Raw genomic sequence first — 24,285 nt, 5'->3', positions numbered from 1 at the left:
AACGTCACTAAAGCAGCATCAGCAGACTATGTTCCTACTCAAAAAATCCTTCATTGGTTACCAAGTTTTATCTTCAGCAAGCTCCTAGTGCACTCACCCATAGCAAGCAAGCTCTGATCCCATCCATACTTCTGCTACTTCTTACTATCGTATTTTCCATCATTTAAAACTGTCCGCACCTCATTCTACTTGGTCCTTGTCACCTTTTTCTTTGACATCTGATTTTTTTTCACACAGACAGAAAAGGATCTCATTTTCAAAAGCAAATAGCTATGTGGTCTTTCAAATTTCATTTTAAAATTCCCTTTACTCACTAATCACAGAATCACAGAATGTTCAGGGTTGGAAGGGACCTCTGTGGGTCATCTAGTCCAACCCCCCTGCCGAAGCAGGGTCACCTGCAGCAGGCTGCACAGCACCGCGTCCAGGAGGGTCTTGAATATCTCCAGAGAGGGAGACTCCACCACCTCCCTGGGCAGCCTGATCAAATATAACATTGTTGTACAAATACAGTGAAGGAGGAAGGACTAAGGGAATTAACAAGAAACATAAGAAAACCCGATCAATCACCTCCTCTCTTTTCTAGTTGTATGGGAGTACTCCCCATGAAATAAGAGTAGCAGACACCACACAAAACATATCCAGGAAGACAAAAACTCGTACCACCATGCTAGAATCATAACTGCACCAAAATCAGCTGAACAAACAGGTTAGTTCTGCCTGTGGCTTGGAAGCTCAGCTGAACGTCACAAATGCTACCGGCTTTCATGGAAACCCACAGCCAGACTGCAGGGACGTGACAACAGAAACAGCTTACTCTTTATATCTTTCTAACCTCCCTACATCATTATTAAAAAAATAGTCAAAAGATGTATTCCAGCTTTACATCAACCTTACCACTGCTCCATACTTTGAAGAACTCCAAAACTCAGCACAAGTTCAAATAAAGAAAAGATGCCTATGTTTATAACAACATAAGATTTTATCCAAAGAATACCAAGAACAAATTAGAGGTCATATTTTATCATGATTTTACTGCCCTCCAAATTACTCCATAGTATTACTGTCTCAGCAACTGGACATGTAACAACCCTTACGAGGCTGACATTAAAGAAAGGCTAAAATACAGACTCTGAGTAAGTACTTCGTGGTGATCTGATTAGTGCAGTAAAGTTAAATGTCAGTATTGGGTACTGCAAAATGTTTTTTACGCAAAATGACAAAAGGTTTTCATGGATTATGAACTTATTTAGCTTTAAAAAGGTCAGCTGACAAAACCTATGACAGCAATAAGCAATTTTCTGATAGTGTACCCCAAAATGCACACAAGCCATCTGTCCTTAGTTAAACAATTTAATGTACTACCTGTAAGAACAAATTTCAGACTGTTTAGCTACTGAAAACTGCTATCACACAAACCTGTAACTAAGGAGAAGTGGACCTTAACACCCTGTCATTAACTAGACCACAAAGAAATTGCAGTATAAACAGTGATTAACAAAATATGTTCTCTGGTAGTTCTGATAATCTTCACTGATTATTCCACGATCCAGAGAAAGCTTTATACTACTTAGAGACACTAATCACCATTAGCACCTCTAACATCAAATACACCATTTTAAGTACCATAAAGCATTTAAGAGCACAGTGCAGTAAGATGGCAACATAAAACCAATGGCTTTTGACTGAACTACTGATTAGAAAAGGTACTAAATAACATGCATTTCCAGGAGTACTGGAAATTACCTTCTAATTTTTAAATTTTGTGTTAATCATGTCACAAATTTGGAAATTACTTAGATCTGTAACAAGTAATTCAATCAGTTATTTTTATTCCTCAATCCTTAACACATATCATAATTAAAGAAATTAAAATTTGTGTTTTTCTCTGGTAACTATATTTCAAACTAAAATGTTTTTAACAGAGACAGCATGTATTAAAACGTTACTATAGCGTCCACTTCATGCTCCAAGTACTCTGAAGTAAGTTTAAAAAAACAACAATCACAATTGTAGAAACAAACTATCAAGTTTTGCTCCTAAAACCATATGAAAAAACATGGTCAGCCAGAAGGGATGCCGTTTGGCCAAGCTCAACACATGACTGAGAAAGACTGTCTTCCAGCGCAGAATTCTTGACTAGATACTCCATCTGTCCTGAATCTGCCCCGTCATCTATACAGGAATAAGGAACAAAGCTAAGAAGATACCAGTGATGATGACTAAACACCACTATCAGTGACCCCACATATGTCATCAAGGTATAAAGCCAAAGTCCCTACAAGTGTGGAAATTTCAGGCTCTTTGCAACTCACTACTTTGTTCCTCCTTCCCACCATTTTCCTCCGTTTTTCACCTTTATAGAAAGTTACATTAAATAAATGGTCTTGATATAAAGGCATCTAAAAATCGGAACAATTCATGTTTTGCAGGGGTGTTTTCATAATAGTTGTGATAGGTCAACAGAAGCAAGTTTGCTAAAGGAAATCATCTTTTTTATTTGATACCTGAAATAAGTAGAGGCAAACATGCAAATCTTATAGCGCACCAGTCCTTCCTCATATAATGTGAAATGTTCCCAAACCCTGTCTATTCAGAAGCTCCTCAGAAGGGTTTGTGTGCCTTGAAGTTCTATTTGCTCCATCATTATATAAGCTGGTGGAATAACTGCATGCATATGATTTACTCCACAAACTCTGCTTTTGCTGCTTTTTTCACATTTTCAAGAGGAAAAGCATTTTTTTATTTACCTTGTCGCTCTCTACAAGATTTACCATAACGTAAATGTTTTGAGTGAGTCTAAGCTTCCCCACAGCTAACAACCAACTATTCCCTTAATTCTCATCTACCATTCACCATGACAGAAAGGCACACATGAGCCTGTCGTTTAGTTAGCATGTCAACAATGAGAAGGTCAATAATGTTTAATGTAATTTAAATTGTGATTATTAGGCTTCAGCATCAGCAACTTCAGGACAAACAAGGCAAGAACAGAAATCATCAGCTTTGGCTTACGGCTGCTTTTTGGCAGGCTCAGAAAACAGACTATTGTGCCAGTTGCGTTTGATTCATGCTCAGAAGGTCTTGAGAAGTATGTGCAGACATTTCTTTTTGTTGGCAGAGCACAGTCTGAGCCACAAATTGTTGGAGGCTTGAAAAAAAATAATTGGGGGAAACTGCTACATGCTTGTTTGTTTAATGATCTTCTCTAGACATCTGTTACTGGTCATTGCAGAAGATACTGGGATGAAGTCAACTTTCTATCTAATCCAGCACGGATCCTAAGTTCCTAAATCACATCCAAGGATTCTGAAGTGGCTTAAGTACTCTGTAAGTTATGTCTACCCCATGGATCCTCTGTAGCTACAGCTAGGCTGGCACAATTACATGTGCAAAGCCATTCAATAGAAATTCAGTGAAAGGAGAGTTTACGGCTGATGCAGTCACATTGTGCTTCCAAACAACAGAAGGCTTGAGACGAGGACATCTAAACTTCAGGCTTCAAATTTCCTGTCTATGTACAAGCCAAATGTTTAAGCTCCCATTACACTTAATAGAGACTTAGTAATTTTATGGAGTTTAGTTCATTGCAATCAGTTGACCAAACACTGGGTGTCCATTTTCAGGCTCCATTGACAATACCGGCCAGATTTTCACTGCCAATCATTGGAATTTAAGCAGAGCTCGCAGGTAGACACGTCCACAGGGAAGTCTAAATTTAGATGACAGTCCTGAGCTGAAGCCTGTCTAAACCATGTTGACAAAAATTCTCTGTTGGTAACACAGCTAAGTCCACACCAAAGGTTTTGTCTGTGTGACAGTATCAATGAAGGGGTACAAATGGGTACTGCTTGTAAAGACTTCCATGTAAATTCTGTTCTATTCACATAAGTTTTCGGAACAATCAAAAGTTGGGCTAAAGCTTCACATAACACACGCCTAAATTATCTTAAATACTTTTGGAACACTTAGTCAAAATTTTCCAGCAATTTCTGAGAATAGAAAAGTCAGTAAGAAAAACATTTTGCTCATCTTAAAAAAGAACCTCAATCACAGGACTTACAATTTGGCAGGAATTTTATCGTGGGGGATGCAACTTTTGCACTTACCCTGCAGATCTATCCAGATGTGACCAAGTTTGACAAAACTATTTTTTTAACATAAAACACTTCCAGAAGTTTGTCAGTGAAAAATCACAGACAAATCTACTCTCATTGATCGCGACTGATCCTCTCCAATTTCTAGCACTGATTGGGCTACATGTACCTTCTGCAAAGATTGCTTCAGTATGACAAGGATTAGAGAGAGGAAGTCTGTAATAAATACTCTAAGCCTAAGCACAATAAGCCACTGGAATGGAAAGCAGACATCCCCAAGACTCTTGATACTACTATCACTTAAATCAGCTGGGGAATGAGAGTATCCAGTACACAGGCAGATGGACAAATATGGGTCAGAGAGACAAAAGCGAGTAACTACACGGTGTGAGCGAGTCTGATTGAGACTGGGAGGAGAAACCATTGCTTGAGATGGAAGCTGAGGAGGAGCAGGGATGAAATTTCAAGGATCGATTAACTAAAAGTGGGCACTAAAATTGGATAAAGAGCTGAGGGAACTGATGTGCTAAGACACAGGAAGCAGTGAAAGGACAGATCTCCAAAGGAACCTGGGGAAAGGGAATAGAAAGGTTAAGGAGGTGGGATGCAGGAAGAGTGAGGAAAAGTGCAATTGGCTCAAAAATCAGCTTGAACAAAAAGTCCAAAGTCTGAGGTAACTGAAATTGGATGAAGACTACAAGGAGGAAAACTATGATGTCCTCTGACTCCTAGTGCTGTATTGCTATCACTTAGCCAGCTCAAATAGCAGAGGTCTGTGTGTAGCCATAAAGGTTTAAAACCTGCAGTTTCGGAGGTCTGCCTTTTCCTCTGTTTTATCTGATGCAAGGAAATGATAGTCGGATAATTACGAGGCAGCAAATGTACACAGAGACACAGATAAAGGAATGAACAGACACACGTATGCACAACTATAACTACATATGTACATTAAAACACAAACAGGACTGCAGATCAAACATGGATTTAGTGCATAAAATAGACCTCTGAAAAGGAGTCTCTGCATTAAAGAAACCTGTTACTTCTAGGCCTGTGCTTAACTTGTAGAGGGGGAGATGTATGTATTGAAAAAAAGTTGTGGATTGCTTGCAGGAGAAAAAAACTACATAGCTATGGTAACTCATTGACAACCTGCAAAACCATTCTAGTTTCACTTCTTTCATAGAGCTCCTTTGTGATATTGGGCAGGGCACTAAGTAAAATCTATCTTAAGTTTTTTTAAGTCCTTAACCTTACTTTTAAAAGCTTGGTGGTTCCCCCTCCCCTAAAAATACAGTCTTGATTTATGCATAGACTATGCACTCACAAATCCAACAGAATGAAGCAAGAACTGCAGTATCAGCACACCTTTGTAATTGTCTGAGTATTTTTTAATTTGCCATCCAAATTAGCAGATATTTTTATGTAAAAAAAAAAATAATTCAGCTTCTCTTTCAGAAAATGGAGCCCAAGGTGCATAAAAAGGCCACATAAATCTGCTATTTGGAAAATGTTATAGACAAATTATTCACATGTTTATTATAGCAGAAATAGCATGGAAAAACTCACATGGGAATAAGTAATTCTTTTGTGTCAGCAATATTTGAATAGTCTACATACCTACACATTGAACAACAGTGAAAAAAAGTAATGTTGAAGAGGTTTTACATTACGTCCATCCTACAGACTGAACTAGGCACTAGATGTTCTGCATGTGATCATACAATTAAAGACTGCCTAATCAGGTACACACACAAAGGACATTAATTGTGTGCAAAAGATACTAATTGTGTGCAGACAACCTGTCTTTTGGCACAATCTAACTTCGTATGTTTGATTTTAGAGTCTTAATAATGCATTCTTTTAACAAAAATTTTTTAGATATATTAACTCAGTTTAACAGAAAGTTCATGTCAGCAAAAGTCACTATATATACTCAATGATACACCTAATTTACAAGGTAATAGTAGGGATGGGGTGACAAGGAACTCTGGATTATGTACAGACATAAAAAAAATACAAGAATTTCCTGCCTTTAATACCTTCCTCATTAGTGAGCACCTCCTTAGTATTCCTTCCCCACTGACTGCAATCAGTACCTTATTGTTCATAATTCCTATTTCCTTGGCTGTTCCTAAATTGCGCTCTCCAAATGGCATAGAGTCATTGTAAACAAAATCCTACATCTTCAGTTCACTAATTTTTGTAAATTGAGCTCAAATAAAGCAATTAGATGGCATACTTTGAAACTACCAGCTTGAAACATTAATATAATTTCTTTTCTAATAAAAGCTTCACATGTTTTATCTGGCTGGGGCTCTTAGGTTTTTTTCAATTTGACTAAATTAGTCGCTTACACATATTTCTCCCATTCCTCCTCCGAAAACATGGTCTCCCAAACATTACATGTCCTTTCTTTAATTTACTAGCTACTGAAATAAACAAATAAGCCCCTCATCCTTCCATCCTATTCCATCACTGACATTTCTTGGGCAAGCATCATGAAGTGCGACATCTTGACCTAGAACTTAAAAATCCTGAAATTACTGGTCAAACATTTAGCAGATAATTCAGCTGTTGTTCTGGGGTTCAGGGAGGGGAGGAAAAGAAGGGGCCGTTCATTTTGTTTTGCAGCATGCTGCCTCAGTAGCTTGTGAAGAAAGCTGCCAAATTTTGTAATGAATTCCACAGAACATTAAGTCTGATGCTTAGCAGAAGCCATAACTGTTAAGTAAATGATATCCTTTTGATGAATACCCTTATTTGAAAACAACATTGATTCGTCTAACCCTTTAGCAGTGTCCCAAAACAGATGTGCACAACTGCAAATTCTGTTTGCTTTCAGGTTTACGAAGTGTGATGACATTTTTACAATCATGCATGAGCCCTTTTACCCAGGAGTAAAATAAAACACAATAATTCTTCACCATCTGTTTGTTAATTTTGCATTCATTTAACTTTGCATTTTAAACTAATAATCATTTTCTTATAATATAGTTTGTTCCATTGGTAGAAATTACAGCTGTTCCATTATAAAAAGAATGGTTTATAACAGTATACAGTTTTCCTCTAAATACTTCCATTGCTCTTAATTATAGAGATATTAGTGCCATCGAATGGAAAGAACTGCCAGGAAATAGTGTTATGCTTTATATGTCACAGATTCCCTCAGTAAGTGTACATTTTTACTTCTGTTCCAGCACCAATTCCCACCTGGTCTCTTCTACATTAAAATTCCTTTTCTCCACTACAAGTTTCTGTGCGGTTTTTAATGTTGCTGTGTATAACAGGCTTCTTACACTCTTGAAGGAGTAAGGCATAAACAATTAGACGAAGCTTCTGTTTCATATGTAGCATAGAGACAAACGAAGCACAGCCCTGTTTCTTCACAAGGCTTCTCCTTAATCTCTAATGACAGGCCAAGGAGGTTTTGATATTTTATTCTTATCTAGTTACAGCTAAACTAGGACTGGAATAATGTCCTAAAAGGTTTTTCTCACAATGTTTAGAGTAAAATGGGGAAATCCCATTCTTTTATCAAAAGTCAAATCGCATTGAAATAACATGAATAATACATCAGAACTAGTGAAGGGGAAATAATTTGGGTCAACAAAAAACATGGGCCTGGAGAAAGAGCAGGAGCCAGCCTGGGATTCTGAGTCATATTCTGGATTCTGTGTTACACTCTGGACAGCACATTTTCCTGCTGCTCCACACAGACCAGGCTCTAAGTCCACAGCAAGGTTACAAGTCCTAAACACAGACTTTCCACACGCAAACACAGTGGAAAGTCTACTTCACTGTGATTCCTAGGCTTACTCATAATCATCTACAAATAAACTCTTCAAGAGATACAGGCTGCTCAGCTAATTCATGTGACTGGTCCAGTAGTATTAGATAAACTGTTTGGATGGTTAAAACAATCAAGATACCATCACTGTTTTCTAAACCAATTTAATCTGATGGCATGGAAATCTTAGCATCAGATGATCATCCTAATTCCGTGGTAGTGTTAAGATAACAAGGATAAATAAATACTTTACTAAAAACACCCATAAGGCAAAAGATGGTTTACCAGAAAATGGATTTATTTCAATTAAAGGAGTTTAGTGAAGGCTGCAAAACACTGAATTGGCGTGTAAGACTGTAACAGTGCACTCACCAACAGAAACAAACTTCCAGAAGTACCAAACACAACAGGCTCACGTAAAATTCAAGAGTGGAAGTACAACCATATGTTACTGTGATGCTCAGCTTCTAGTCTTACCAGCTTCTTGACTATTCTGACCTTTTAGTTTCTCAGATGAGTGAGTATTCCTGCCAGGTCCGACCTTTACTGGGGGATTTATCTATCACAATATTTTACATCTGCCAGAAAGCAAACATTCCCGGGGTGCCCAGGTCACATTCTAACATGATAGATGCGTAACGGCAACAGTCTCCTCAACAATTCACCATCTATTTCAAGTTACTCTCATTAAAAAAACTCACCTGGTACGACATTTGGAAAACCTGAAACTCTTACCTACTCAATGTATCAAATCCATCTATATTTTGGAAAATCAGCGTTTTCCTCACAAAGCTAAAAGAATGATGACAGCAACTGAACTGACTTCTTGCATTATTTCTCTAAAAGTCTCCATTTGCTTTTAAAGGTTTATGATTTGTCAACACATGTCCCTAGAAATACCATACAAATAACACCTAATATTGCCATAACAACCTGCAGTAACTGAAAGGGAAAAAACCCAACAACCAATATCTGCTTGGATATTTGACAGCAGCTTATTTAGATCCAAATTCACTATTTACGCTGCAGAATCTGCCACTCTTCCCAGTTCTTTGCAAGGTAATTACATACAGAAGCAGAGTGGGGAGAAGATTTTTTTAAACAGAAGGAAATATCATTTTATGAATTAAAAATTGGAAATGAAAAGGCTAGATGCGGAAATACCTGTAGTTCTATTACAAAAATTGTCTAGATTGCAGATTGAATGCATGTATTCTCATTGTATCTGAAGCGAGCCACGTCCCTGCAATATATTTAGGGTCTATCAAGTTATTTTATCAATGTTAGATGCTCCAGGAAGCAAAGATTTATTGATTGATTGATTGATTGATTTCATAACAGCTACTTTTCCCTCCTGATGTACTGAAGAGGAACATGACATCTTTGAAAGAACACATTAACGTCACTGAAGAAAAACCACACCAGTACAAAAACTTCTGGGAAATGCCGATTTGAGAACCTGCCACTTCATCAGCGCTTCAATTACTATTATTAAATAGGATTCTTCTTATTAATATCAATCATGACTATGATTCATGGAACACCTACAAGTTCATTATTGGCAGCAGACCTACCATTGTCTGCCTTGTTTTTATTCCGAGGTCAGATCTACAGAAGAGAGAGGACAACTAGATAACTGAAAATAACTACTATGAATTCTCTCACATAAAGAGCTGACTATCAGTAGCAGTCTAGACCACTAGAAAAAATACCTTTAATGCAAGTAATGTCTGTATTTATCACTGAGCATTATGCACTTGCACACGAAAGGCAGTTGGTCCACACTTGTGAGAATTCATATGATGTCTCATGAGTGATTTGTTCCATGTTATTAAAAAAACCACTTAAGGACACCTGCATTAATGGGACTCCTTCATACTGATGCCTGCAATATTTATGCTCAATTTGCAACTCTGGGACAGAACTCGCACTAATGGAAGTCAATAACAAAATCTTTAGGGAGTTCAAAACTATTTTTTGCTAATGGTTTGATTTTGCAAGCTGCTGAGTATGTCAATCTCAGAAGCAGATTTTAGGCTACTGCTTAAAAGCAAACTGATGCCAACAGACTAATGTGAGCACTCCTGAGTTTTCAATTAAAATATGTTTGTACGATTTTTTGAGGATGGGCGAAAACCCCAAACGTAAACCCATAATATAATTTATATTAGCAGGGAAAACAGTGCTCATGCTTTTGATTGGAATAATCAGACCCACTTTATAACTCTAAATTCATTAAAGAGACTGAACTTTTAGAGCTTTCTTTCAAAAAAAAAGCATGTGACCCACATCCATGAAAAATTTAAAAGACATGCTTAAATAAAGTCCTATTTGAAAGGCAAACTGCTAGGAAACCAAGCTTAGAGTAAATTGTCTAACACTAACCCACGCTACAGCTCGGCAAATATACCTACTACTTGTTCCATAAGGGTATTTTTTACTCTTACTCATTTTACCTACCAAAGCACAAGCTTCTGAAGGCAAGGAAGAGGCCTTTTTATTTCTATAATGCTGAAAGCATAATGAGGACCTGCCCTTGACTAAAACTAACCAGTATTAACTACAAAAGACTGATTAGTCTTTTTTTCATAAATGGTCACCATCACACAAAGCCAAAGTTAGACCCTTAAGCACTAACATTCGAAAAACCAACAGATCAATCCATATTAGCTATGCAAAAGACTGAATATAAAATATTTAAATAAGAAGCAGCCACGAGTGAGGTGGCAGTAAGGTAGGGAAATGACGGATGTATTCAAATACCTACAAAAGCGAGGAGACAGGCAGTGCTGCTGTGCTTCCCTGTGTAAGTTTCTATGGGCTTACTGCTGGCATACTTGCTAAACGATGGGTAGGTTTTCCTGCCTTTTTTTAATAGATATGGAGAGCTCCAGCCTTCTTATCTGCCGAAAATATTAATGGGATAATAATTTACATAAATTTGTAAATATTTTAATAAAATTTTAAAAGAGCATTTTGTTATTTTCCTGTTTCACTTGTAAAATTTGGGGGAATTATATTTTCATGTTCTTTCTTCCGTAGACCTTGAAGGACTATGCTACTGCTGCTGAGCATAGACAGACAGGAGAAAGGGAGAGCCCCAGTATCCATATTCTTATGTTCTCCAACAGAGCACCAAAACGGGTCAGTCCCACCAGCAAACTGAAGCACTAACGGAGGAAGAAGGTACAATCTTGATTTGAGACAGCACAATTTTCCTTTAGTGAGCTTTCTTCACTCTTCGGAGATCCGGTTCTCTCTGATTTTAACATGTGAGCCCCCAAATTAGCTTGGTACACATAGAACATAAGCTCTTGAAATCAGCAACAGAGTGCTACCTCAATGTGAACTAGTATGTCACTGCCTTAATGCTTAGGGTAACATTTAAGAAAGACACCCGGAGGGGAAAAGAGAAAAAAGAATATAGAGAATTTCCTTGGGCGTATTATGAAAAAAGCGTTTTCTACTCAAGTCATGCAAAAAGGAAGAAAAGGTCTCTGTGAAACACACTTCACCAGTTTGGAACACACACTAAATTTCACTTCAGAGCTTTCAGTAAATTATTTCAGTGAATGTTACTGAATAAAGGAAACCTGCACTGGAAATTCCTTCAGGAACATAGGCCCTTTCATGTTTCTCAGCTTTCATTTCTGGGCTATTGCTGCCTCTCTCTGTGTCTCTCTCTGTGCCCCTGGTCCATTCTGTCTGCTTCCTACACCTCACAGATTGCCCTCAGCATCTGCAATGTCTATCGTCTATTCAGCATCAAAACCCTCTCAAAAACATCTTTGTGGCAACAATCTCTCTTCCCTGACTCTAGTACCTACATATTTGACATCTGGAGTTCAAGAAAGGTGCATTTTTCAAAGCGTTCATCTTGAAAAAAACCCCACAGACTGAAAACTCTAAGGCTGACTCTGCTTTCCAACTCCGGTGCCAAGGGAGCGCTCCCAGGGCAAGCTCCCACAGAACAGCCTCCTGGCACCACAGCAGGGAACCAGCAGCACCACTGCAGCTGGAGAAAAAAAAAAATAAATGAACAGGGGAGGCTGAAAAATCAAACACTTTCCTTCACACGAAGCCGTATGAGCCAGCTTAAGGAAAGGAGGTTTGGGCTGCCGAAGTAACCTGTCTTCTCCCTCCTCATTTGCCACGTTCCAGAAATGCAGTTATGGGAAAGACCTTGCACGTAGATCCACCTGCCAGAAATGACGCTGTGCGTCTTTTCAGGTCTGCAAAATTGCAGGGAGAACCAGGCAACGAAGAAACAGAAATTGTTTTCATGTACTGGAAAAAAATGAGTTTATGAAAAGGCCTTTCTTGCTCTGAATAAACTTCATTACATAAACCTAAAATGCATATATTACAATACAGGCACCAGCCACTGCCCCTTTGCAACAGCTGGCAGGGGTTAAGTTCTAACACTTCTTTCTTATGGACCAAAGAAGGAACAAGACACACTTTGATTCTAATTGGCGAGTTATAATGTGCACTGACAACACTACTTGCTATGTAGACAAATTCACAGTATTTTCTTTCATGTATTTGGAAACAAAAAGGTAGGGATACAAACACAGCTGTTATTTCACAGAAGGCTCAGGACAAAGCAAATCAAAAGAAAAACCTCAGGAAAAAAGATCCAACGCTTGGCCAACATTTGGTACATTGATACTCTACTGTATATTAGCACCTAAACAGCACAGTGTGTTTTATGTCTCTCAAGAACGGAACATGTTCTGTTTCTTGATATACTACTTAAAAAAAAGTGCTAAATTGAGGATGTGTCATATAGCCTTGGAATAAGTATTTCTTCACTTTTATAAAAGACTTCTCCACCCAGAAAAAATTCCAAAGACCTTAACATGCTGAACCATAGTACTAACTTTACTGGAAATTAACAATAAATATGTTAAATAATGGGAAATTAAGTGGAAAATGATCCATTTCATTAAAATTAAACATTGGATAGCCACAAAGTCAGACAGCCTGATAATTGTCAGATTATCTTGGAAACAAGTTTTTAATGAAATAGTTTCTGTTTAATACTGTGCCTTTTTATACCCTTCTTTTTTCACTGGTTGGCTGACTGGCTGACTTGAAACGTTACTTCATGATACTAGCACATCTCACATCAGAGAGTGGATTAATATTTCAGATTTGTACTATCTAACAACTGGTGGAGTAATCAAAAAACAGATCAGCTATTCACTCAGCAAATCTCAACTAGACTATCACAACTCAACACTTATACACTATCTCTCCTTCAGTAATGTATGCAGACTTAGTCAAGCATCAAAGCATTCATGAGCAAACAACAATTACATCAGAAACATTAGGAAAACAAATGAAGTTGTTTTTCTCAACAAATGGAAAATTCAAAATTAAAATCTATTTCAGACCTCTTCTTTCACTGAAAGTGTTCAGACTTTACACTAGCCACGTCTTCCACATGCTACTGCCTCTCACTTTACGATCATACTGTTCAGTCAGACCACTTTATTTCACAGCAATCCTTTCAAATTTTAAATACGTCACTAAAGATCCACATCCAAGTGTGGAGTCTAATTAGATCCCAAGGAATCCATACTTCACGTGTCAAAATAATTACAAAAACGTCTTAGAAGCAGAGAAGCTTAGAGTTCTTGATTCACATTTACTCAGTTCTAACTTCATTTTCTTAAATATCAGCAGGGATATAGAAAAAAGTATTTTATTTTGTACTAGAAAATGTGGTCTATGAGACCACTGGGGAAACTGAAAACTGTCTCTTGAAAGCTGAGTCCTCAACTCTGTAGTTTTAAAGGTGTTGTGATAGGGAATGAAATTTTTTATCTGTAAGAACTGGAATTTAGTTTTTTCTGTTCTGTGTTTCACTGTAGAAGAAAAATGAGAATGCATAAAATCCTACTGGATAATTTGAAGTAAAAAACCATAAAAATTTGGCAAAAGTGACTATAGGGTTAAAAACTACCAGGCAAAAAGCCAGTGGTGGTTTTTTTTGCAAACAGTATATTAAATCACACTTTATTTACTTCGGCTCCTAGAGTCCAATTACAGGTGAGAAGAAGACAGGAAAGGGTGAAGTTTTCAATAATCCTAGTAATGTCAAACATCAACCTTCTTCCTTCTTCTCTGCTTGTTCTCACTTCTTCCCCATGCCTTGTTCCTCTATTTTGACGTCTGCTTTCCAAAGCAGCTGCTACAGGACTATGACTTCAAATGGACAACAGTACATCATGGTAAAGCTTATTTTGGTTCAAATAAAAGAATACTTTAACCATTGTTCATGTGACAATAGTAATGAGAATTAAGTTGTAAATCTTAATAAGCTGGCAAATATTGTTCTCAAAGTGCTGGACCTGGAAAAAATTAAGCACTCCTACAGGTCCCATGGCAGCTCTTGAACCCGAACAGATGTACCAAAGCTGTACTGACATTGTTTATGGTGTACAAAGGTGTTCCGGAAGAATTGTGCGCAGTAAACCAAAACCAACTACTATAATTTTATGACACCACGGATGCATTGCAGAACTTGGAAAATACAGTTATAAAATAACTCACATGGCGTTTCTGATGTCATTAACACGCTGTGAGAACAGCCTGATTCACGTTCTCCAAGACACAAATGATCTGGCTTTAGGTGACCAAAATCCAAACCCTTCTGGAACAGAGTAATTCATGGAAGAAAATTTACAGTGTCAAAGTGTCACCAAAGTGGCACCTTTAGTCACTACACCTTTCCTTGGAGTACAAAGCTCATCATCAGCAGCAGAGAAATGGCTATAAATCTCTACAAATACTCCAAAACAATAAGAGGGAAATTCATGGAAAACTGAAATACCTCATGGCCCCCCCCGCCAAACTCTTACAGTATTTCTGAAACCTGCTAGGAACTGAATGAAAATACTCAACTGACCAAAAGCATACAGAAGTGTCTTCTTGATGAGACATACGTCACTATTCCTCTAGTCTTTCTCTAGCACTTTCTGTCCTAGAGTTCTCTAAGACACAGCAAGCATAAAAAAAGTGGACAAGTTATTTTGGAAGAATACTTCCTGCAGTACTTCCTTCCTCAGTTGCAAGACAAAAGCAACTACAGGAAAAAAAAAACCAACCCTCAGTGAGATAAAATCAGAAGCCACTCCAACAGAGCAGCCAGGTAGTCACTCCCAAGCTGCAGTGAAGGGAGATGGAGAGAAGCCAAGTGCCTTGTGCACGCAAAGGTACTGTAAAATACTCAAGAGTTGGGAGAGGAACTTCTGAACACCAGAGATGCTTATTTAGTATCACATTACGAAGCTTCTCCTTGAAAAATGGGCAAATCCAGAGGACTCTGCCAAGAAATGGTATAAATTATGATAGATGATGTACTTTATGCATTTTCCCCTGGCTTTAAGAACTACTAGCTCTTCCAATAATGAAAAAGGAAGAAGGGAGCTTTTAGAGCATCAAGGAGTTGCAAATCCTGCACTCCATCTCAAAAAAAAGCCATTGCTATGTGCTCTGTTCAGCGAGGTTGAGACAGCTATAAACCCAACACCATTCTTATCTTCAGGATTCTGTCATCTAAACATCGACGCCATTATTCACACACAGTTTTTATGTGGACAAAAAATAAAACTAGCTTAAAAACACCTATGGCTAAACAGACACAATCTCCCACAGTGTATAAAGTTAACAGAATATTAATATGTCGATGCTTATCTTTACATACAGAAAAAACAAAAGGAAGTATCAATTTAGCCAAATCAGCTTTCACCTTAAAGCAGCACAAGCAAACATAAATGCATACCACTAAAAACACAGACAAGTCTCAGCAAGATGAGAACTATGCTGAGGCTAAGGGGTGAAGATACATTGAAAATACAGACAAACACTTTCAAAAAAAAGTATAAACATTTCAATGCCTCCGAACTTTCCCCTCAATTTACTTCTTTACATTTTAGCTCGGTAAGTATCATGCTAGAATCGAGTCTTGAGCAAAGAATTAAAAAATTGTAGATGGAAAGAGCTTTAAGAAACAATCTGAGTGAGATATTTTAATACGCAAGCCTTGTAACACAGCCCCAACTTGGAAGCATCTACAAACCAACCAATCTCCTGTCTCTGGTGACACAACTCAAGGGAAGCTGCCTTCACAAAAATTTTCAAGATTGCGTTACCATGTGAAAAGGGCTTACAGGAGAGAGGAGTGTCAAAACAGCAGACCATTTGAGTTTGGAACAAGGCAAGATACTATTGATTAGCTTGCCTCTATGCAAAGCAACAACTCCTACAGTTCTGAGGAATGAAAACACGCCAAACACAGCCTGCAGAAACTCAACAGGAGCTGCAAACAGCTGCCTTGTACAGAGAGAAGATACTGCCCTGATTAACTAAAAAGAAGTGGATGGGTGGGAGAAGACGACAGAAATTTTTCAGCTGTCTGGCTGCAGGTCCTGAAAAAACACTTTGACTATTACTGGAAAAATGAAAGCTGTGAAGTAAATAAATATGCAAAGAGCTATACAGAATTTTAAAGAAAACAGAAATCCACATTTTATAAAATGGAAACAGAATAATACAGTATTTTGGAATGACTGCCTTAGGCACTTCATTACTATCATGCTTTCCCTATTCAGTCTTTAAGTAAATAGGAACCTCCTTGGTTTCCACCAGCATTGTTTTCTTTGACTTTAGTGTCCTTGACAAATTCTCCCAGGCTTGTAAACTGCTTTCTACATCTTATCAAAAGAGAAAGCTGGCTAGAATATTTACTATTGCATTCCTTTCTTGCGCACAGTTTGTCCAAAAGTGGTTCAAAAACATTGTCTACTGAGTCTTCCTTAAATTCACTTCTTGAATTGAGCTACTTACATATTGGTGAGAAAAAACAGCCCGCCTTATTTGGGACTTTGTAGCATACAGAAGAGCTATGGCTAGACAATATAGGCAGACAAGTAGTAAACTTAATTCCTCAGTTAACTGTAAACAGCCAGCCACCTTCTCAATACATGCAAAATAAACAAGGAAATTATACAGCAGTATTTAAAAACACCTGAAAATATTTCAGAAGCCACTCTTATTAAAAGCTGAGCCGATGCAAGACGTAAAGGCCTCTATTTTAAATGGTAATGCCAGTAAGTTCACTCTTCCAAGTATCAAAAAACAGCATAGCTAAGAAAGCATAAGACTGAAGCCAGAAATACAAGAAAAAGCTGCAAACTCCGCTTAGCCGTGTTTATTTTTATTTTCAGCAAAAACTCTAATTTCTGTTCAATCATCTTCCTTTGCTTAGTTTATTTTACTAAGTCTCCATTTCACACTGTCTTTGCATCTTACCCCAAATATCTGTAGAAACACATTACTGATGGAAGTCTATCTTCATAAACCTGACAATATGAGAGCTGTTTTACTATGGTAATTTTTATGTACTGAGCACAGCACTTATGAATTATAAGCAATTTAGTGAAGTTTTGGGTCAAGCAAAACACTGGAAGTTTTATCTCCCCCTGTCTATATTCCAAAGAGTTCTTTTTCTTTCAAAACTTGAAACAAAAATACTCCAAAATCCCATGAAAACCTATTAAAGTAGTGGGGGAAGGGACTGCCGTGTCTGGATGTTCAAGCTCTTCAACTTCCACACATACTGTGGAAGCTCCAGAAGAAAGTATGTGAATTCTTAACAGTCATCTTGAGAAAAGCTCTGACACTAAAATTCTCACCTGGATCACCAGTTCCTCCTTATGACTTTTTAAACTCAGAAAGTGGTTCTGAGAACGTCCATGACTTTCACTTGCTGAGACACGTGAGGTAAGCAAGCCAAGCAAAGAGATGAAATGAGTCACCTACACCACCTATAAGGGCTACAGCACATCTACTACCAAGAACTTCACTGTACATTCCAGCTTCTGTTTGTCAGCTGTTATAAAGCAACATAACGCACAAGATTTCAAACACCTCAGATACACAGCTATATGTATGTGTGCTCATTAGTATTAAAGAGAGGCAAACCCAAGACTTTGAAAGAAAGTCAGAGAACCCATCTATGTCTAGACACAAAAATGTGGAACAAACTGGTCAGATGTCTTTGCCAGGCCTTCAAAATGAGTGAATCAAAAGAAAGAACTGAAGAAGGCAGACACACTAAGCAGGGTATTTTGTGAAACATGCACAGATATAGAGATCTCTATAGTATTGTATTTTAAACCTCTGGCAAACGCGGGGCAAGAATAAAACCAAAATGAATCAACATACATACTTTGGAACAGGTCAATGAAATATGTCCACACAAGCTTTATTAATGCAATCACAAGTTCAATGAAGCCAAATGGACATCTCAACTGGTAAACAGAGTAATGAGAAACACTGTCATATCCAGTTAAAACAGATTTGCAAACAACAGGCAGCCTAACTAATGAGAAACACGAATGTAACTTACAAATTAAAGAAACCCTCAAGGTAAGAACAGGCCCAAAATGCTCCCCACAAATTAAAAGACCTAAACCAACAGACTACACTATCAAGAATAAGCTTTCTACATGTCAAAAATTAATCTGTACATGAACATAAAGAAAAGAACACGTACTTTCCCAGCTAAGGAAAGATGTCAATGCTGCAGACCACACCATAAACCCATGCCATGCCAGAGGGATTTCCAAGAAGACAGAAACCTCCAACCAAGCAAACAACAACAACAAAAAAAACCCAAAGCAAATTTGGTGGCAAGTAGAGGAAACAGCATACAGCTTGTTTTTACTTAAACTATTTTTCTGTACGCCCTGAGCACATACTCGCATTTTCATTGCCAACAGTATTGAGAACATTCAAATAGAAAGTTTACTTTTAAAATGTAGTAACATCACATCAGAAAGACAACCAAAATTTTAGCAAAAGCAAAGCACAAGCAGCTGTAAACGCAAAAACATACATTAAATTAATTGCTATACCTTTCACCTCAAAACTTTTAAAAATATCTCGTGCAAATAAAATTTCTTCCCTTAAGCTTTTCCACTATCACACAGGATAACCAGCACCTTATATGTTTTGTGTCTCTTCAGCTTAGTGAAAAGTTAAAAAGCAGTGGAAAAATTATTACCAAGCACTACAGTCCAGACACAAGCAAACACAGGACTACTTGGGCTCCAAACCAGTTACACACAAACTCTTTGAGCAACCCCCACATTGCTGCTCCACGGTCAGCAACAGAGAACTACAGAAGAGTTTGCTCCTTATTTCTGGGAAAAAAAATAAAAGCAAAAAATTCCCCAGTGTGATCGTGGGATAAAGATGCCCCATTTTGTCTAGGCTGTTCCTCTAGAATCAATCACAGTTAGGCTTTTACTCTGCTCTCCCCGGGGATGTCACAAGAAGGATAAAAGAGAATAACCAAAACGTCATTCTTTGCTGGCTGACTGTTGTATTACAGCAAAGAAAGTTTCTCAACGGTTTCAGCAAAGATTGAATAGAATATATGCAGAATGGCACTTAATTCATATTTCTCTCATCTCTCTGCATTACCCTGGAACGTGCAACGGTGGTATCTAAAAATTATTTGCAGAATTGGAAAAGATTAGTAGAGAAGCTACAGAGCAGCACATGAAAAGACAGGGCTGAAATGGAAACTATCACACCAGAGAGATCTGGGATTCTTGAAGAACTCTTATTTAAATATTTGCATTTATAAAAATCTACACAAAAGTTTAACTGTATTAACGACGTGACAGTAAGGCACCATCACCCTGAGGCACAGCGGAGAAGCAAGGTACCATACAGAAAGAAATGGAACTGAAATAATAGGAACGGTGAAATTCAATAGAGCAAAATATAAGCTTGGACACTGCGGTGAGGATTTCTGTTAGAAACCGAAATATCATAATGGAAGTGACTACAGATGGGAACAAGCTGATCATAAAATGAGTACAAGCCACCATCATCAGCCAAAACCAATGAGATGAAAACTTTTCAGCAGGGAAATTAAAAAAAAAAGAAAAAAAAAAGTATCCAATTTTGAATGTTCTTTCAATTCTTTTCATAATTTTTTTACACATGCACACACACACACAAATACTTTAACAACTTCAAGCTCATTTAGAACTTAATACTGTCAGGTTCATTCATTCTGAATAGCCTCCTATTTTGAAAGCAGATACACAGAAATCAATTAAATTATTCAAGGCAAAGCATTTATTCAATATGAGTATATGTAAAAGTAGAAGGCACAAGGAAAGCTATATTATATGGCTTGTATTGAAAGACTGGTTTAAAGCAGCTTTTCAGTCCACACAATGGAGAGCATTTACTGGTATCTTCTGCATCTTTTTTATTTTAATATAATGCACGCAAAACTTCAAGTATCAAGTAAAAATAAGCCTAAGCATGATCATGGGAAAACCAGCAAAATTTACACAGATTTGTTGATAGCATGGCTGATTAATATAGAAAAAAACTAAAATTAATAAATAATCTACCAGACATGATTAAATACAACAAAAAATATAGCTACACATGGTAAAAACAACGAAATAGGTCTCCTCATCATTTCAAAATGATATCAGAATATGAAACCAGAAGGAGTCCATGCTTTTCAAAGTTACCTACTTTTCCAAATACATTATCCTTTCAAACTAAAAGTATAAATATTTATAAATGTATTTCTATCAATATTTAAAGTAACAACATAGGGTTTGTAGTAAACACTAGTTTTCCTATACTGGTATGAAACTAATTGAGAAATTTTTTACTATATTAGAGTCATATAATTTCAGAATACAAACTGGCAAAATAAGTATTTCCACTACCTACTGAGGCATTTGCTAACGTGAATTAAACTTCTCTTTTATCTGTATTTTGTTTTCATCAGCCAGGTACTTTCTATATTCTAGTTATCTCAGAAGGAATTAATGATATATTCCATGCAACTCCTTAAGTCTTTTTTAACAAATTGCAAGAGTAGATTTTATCATGAAAACCTGTCCAAAGAAACTTTATTATAAATCTGAGCTCAGAGCTCCGTATGTGGCTATTTTTGGTCATACCTTGTATTGTAATAATCTACTAGGTTTTTTTCCACCCCCAACCCCTATTTTCTTACTAGATTGAGCATTCAAGTCTTTTTACTCACTTCTGTGCTCCCTGAGACAACAGCTTTGTCCACGTTCACCGATAGCTGCTCTTCAGTCTGGCAGACTCCCAATGACCACTCCGCACAGCGGTGATGAGCCCAGCAATGACCTAATGCATTACGAAAGAAAAAGAGCTTTGGTTGCACAGCTCTGTCAGGCACTTCCTGCAAGTATGGAACTTGGTTCTAGTAGTAAATACTTGCCAGATACAATGAACAGTCTCTCTTTCTCCTGTTTTTCTTGTTGCAACATTTAATGCCCTTCTTATCATACACTAAATATACTGCAGTTACTATCAGACACTAAATATACTGCAATTTTTTTGATACATAACACACCTCCCTCTTCATTTCAGTACATTTTGTGTATCTGTTTCAAATTTTCAGATGCCTGATTATATTATCATAACAGTAGGGTGTATACTCAATGTTTGTATGCAAGACACACACATAGAATTACATTCAATCTTGTATTTCCCTGCAGATAACATTTGTTTATATATGCACTTTTGACTTTCGATTCCCAAAGACCGGATACAGATCTGTGTGTTAATTTAGAACATGCTCACATGCCGCTTTAGTATTCTACACCAAACTTTTAAAAGCTCAAAACACAGCATGAACAGAAACACCATAGAAATGACTGGGAAAACTATGTCAATACAACAAACACATTATAAAGATATAATCAGAAATGTTTATCTACAGAATAAAACAATTCAGAAATTGCAGAATTCAACAAGTATCTCTTCAAAGAATTTTCTAGTTCAGTTCAGGGACAAACAAGGTAAATGGATACATACTTCCAAAGGAATTCTGAGACAGCTTTCGAGTAGATTCAAAACGATGCTTTACATTAGCTGTTCAAATTAGGTACTTGGTGAACCTAATCATTCAGCAACAAAAAAACTCCCCCACAAATCTCTATAAGGGCCAGGGAAGAGTCGTCTACAAATAATAACTTTAAAAAATTTAGACTGATAAACTCCCCCACCCATCCACACACACTATAGTATAACTATTTAGAATAAACCACTAAATTTTATTTTTCATTTTTAATTAGACTTTGAAATGAGTTTCCACACTTATGAAAGAATGACATTTATATTATTGCACAAATACATTTCCATTTTTGAGGCAAAATACATGAGTAGACTACTGGCATCAAAGCATCTGGACATAAATGCTTTCTGAAAAAGTAATTCATAACTGAGTAATAAGAAAAGTTCCATTAAAATGAAAGAGCAGAAGACAAACCAGACAGTTCTCTGACAGAAAACCTGCAGACATTGGAAACATGCAAATGTATAATGTCTCTCTTGCTCTATCAATGCTGCTCTTTTAAAAAAATCTGCCCTTCCACTATTTCCCATAACCCCACACTAGCGGCAGGAGATTAGGTAAAGCTACAGGATTAGGACTTCAAGAATTATATTAAGATGTGTCTCATTTCTTTTTCCTTTTCTCCCCAAAATGGAATCATGATACTGAAGATATTACTACCTGAACATCAGTTCAGCAGTAGATTACAAACACTTCCCCACACAGAACTGACAATAATTCTGTCCAGTATTCGAAGAGGGCACTACACAAAAACACTGCGTAGCACTGGTAAAAGCTACAAAAGCATCATCAAACACTTGACAAACACCAGAGCACAGAAAATCAGCAGCTGAAAAACTTCACTCATGGTCATTGTAGCTACCGTACTACCACAGGATGGGAAAAAAAGGAGGATAGCAATATATCTTACCTGTCGGCTCAAATAAGGCTTGAACATCAATGTCATCTGGTAAGCCAACTAAACTGAGTTCATCCCAGAATTTGACAACCTGATCGTCAGAAGCAGTTTGGGTGCTTACACTTGTACATGATGCTATACTCGATCGAGATCTGTATCGGGGAGCAGAGAGACAAACTTAGAAGTGACCACATTCTTTGTTCCATTAGCTAGATAATTGTAAATGATCTAAAAATGAAGGAAAGTCACTATACATTTTTCCAAACATGATAAGGTATAAATCGACATGAACAAAAGTCTTTCTTCCTCATACGTTAGCCCAACATTTTTCCCAATAGAAAAAAAAAGTGCTTGGCAAAATGCCCCTTTCCCCAGCCTGCTCTCTTCCAGTTCTTCAGGACATACATGCTTCTTTTTCTGAAGTCCACTCCTGTTTGATATTAAGACTTGCCCAACCCTAGGAATGGAGAACTAGGTAACAGCAGTCTGTGTCACTCTGGGGATGAGGAGATGTAGCAGGGGAAAAGAGAGTGGTGTAAGTGGCAAGCACCAGCTGCGGCTTTCCTACAGCCCTCTCCCGGCACGCTTACGCTCCTACCAGCTGGTCCAGGGTGCAGCACTGACAGCAGCCTCAGAGGGGACTGCCACAGCCAGAGGTAAGGTGCCGGGATAAAGTACAGCTACTATGGGAGGAAGGTAGAAAGAAGATCAGGAGTGAAAAAGCTGCTTGGAAATATTTGGTTTTACCCAATGCCATCAAGATATTAAAAAAAAAGGGGGGGTGAGGGGAGGCGGGCGCAGGAGGAAAGGCGTGTGGGGAAACTGAAAAGCGCAGTGATATAAAGGCTACTACATTGTGCTGACCTGGGAGGATCTAGTTTATCACCTTATTAATTTGTTCCCTAAATTCTATTCTCAACAGAAAACAGTTCATAACACTCAGATTACTCCATCAAAAAAAAAAAAAAAAGCCATGATTCCTTTTTTATTGCCTGCAGGCAAAGAACTATCTTGGGCATCTAAGGCTGTGCATTAGGCTTACTGGCAAAAGAGACCTGATCTCATCTGATGCTTCAGTGGTTGGCAGCAAAGGTGGTGCTGTGCTTTCTGTCAAGGTTCTTTAACCTCTGTTTTTCTCCCCCATTAGTAACTCAAACGTGTACGTTTGCTGCCACTTCTGAGTTTCTAGAGTTGAGACAGCACCTCTCTCCCGACGGCTCTCCTGCTTGCAACCTCTAAAAAGATGCTGAACAACGACCTACCCCCAATGAGACAAGAAATAAACACTGGGATTTTGATTTGCGATAGCTTTGCCTTCCTGAAAAAACACAGATGCTCTACTTCAAAAGTTACATTCAGAAATATGTGTAAAAAAACCTGGCTTGGGGAAGTGGGGGAGGAACACCCCTCTCGCACTGCCCAAGGAAGCTCAGCAGCGTTCACTTACTGCCCGATATCCTCAGGACCCCTGTCACGACAGCAGCCGAACGCCCTCTCCCCCCCCACGCTCGCTAGCTCTGTCACTGCCGACATTACGGCTCCCTAAAGCGCTACCGGG

General features: G+C 37.8%; 1 protein-coding gene across 18 annotated transcripts in view; it reads right to left on the bottom strand.

The window, feature by feature from the left end:
• Nucleotides 1-24,285, bottom strand: part of KMT2C (lysine methyltransferase 2C) — a 203,103-nt gene that overhangs the window by 96,345 nt on the left and 82,473 nt on the right. For all 18 annotated transcript variants that reach the window (XM_075419784.1, XM_075419792.1, XM_075419785.1 and 15 more), the window contains 2 exons: nucleotides 22,740-22,879; nucleotides 20,987-21,096 (listed from right to left, as the gene is read on the bottom strand). In XM_075419784.1, the coding sequence (XP_075275899.1) occupies nucleotides 20,987-21,096; nucleotides 22,740-22,879 (250 nt within the window). The remainder of the gene's footprint in view (nucleotides 1-20,986; nucleotides 21,097-22,739; nucleotides 22,880-24,285) is intronic.

This window comes from Opisthocomus hoazin, chromosome 4, assembly GCF_030867145.1.
Source record: "Opisthocomus hoazin isolate bOpiHoa1 chromosome 4, bOpiHoa1.hap1, whole genome shotgun sequence".
NCBI classification, from domain to species: Eukaryota; Metazoa; Chordata; class Aves; order Opisthocomiformes; family Opisthocomidae; genus Opisthocomus; species Opisthocomus hoazin.
Note: the sequence above shows the minus strand (reverse complement) of the source record. Positions and strands in the feature narration are given on the sequence as shown.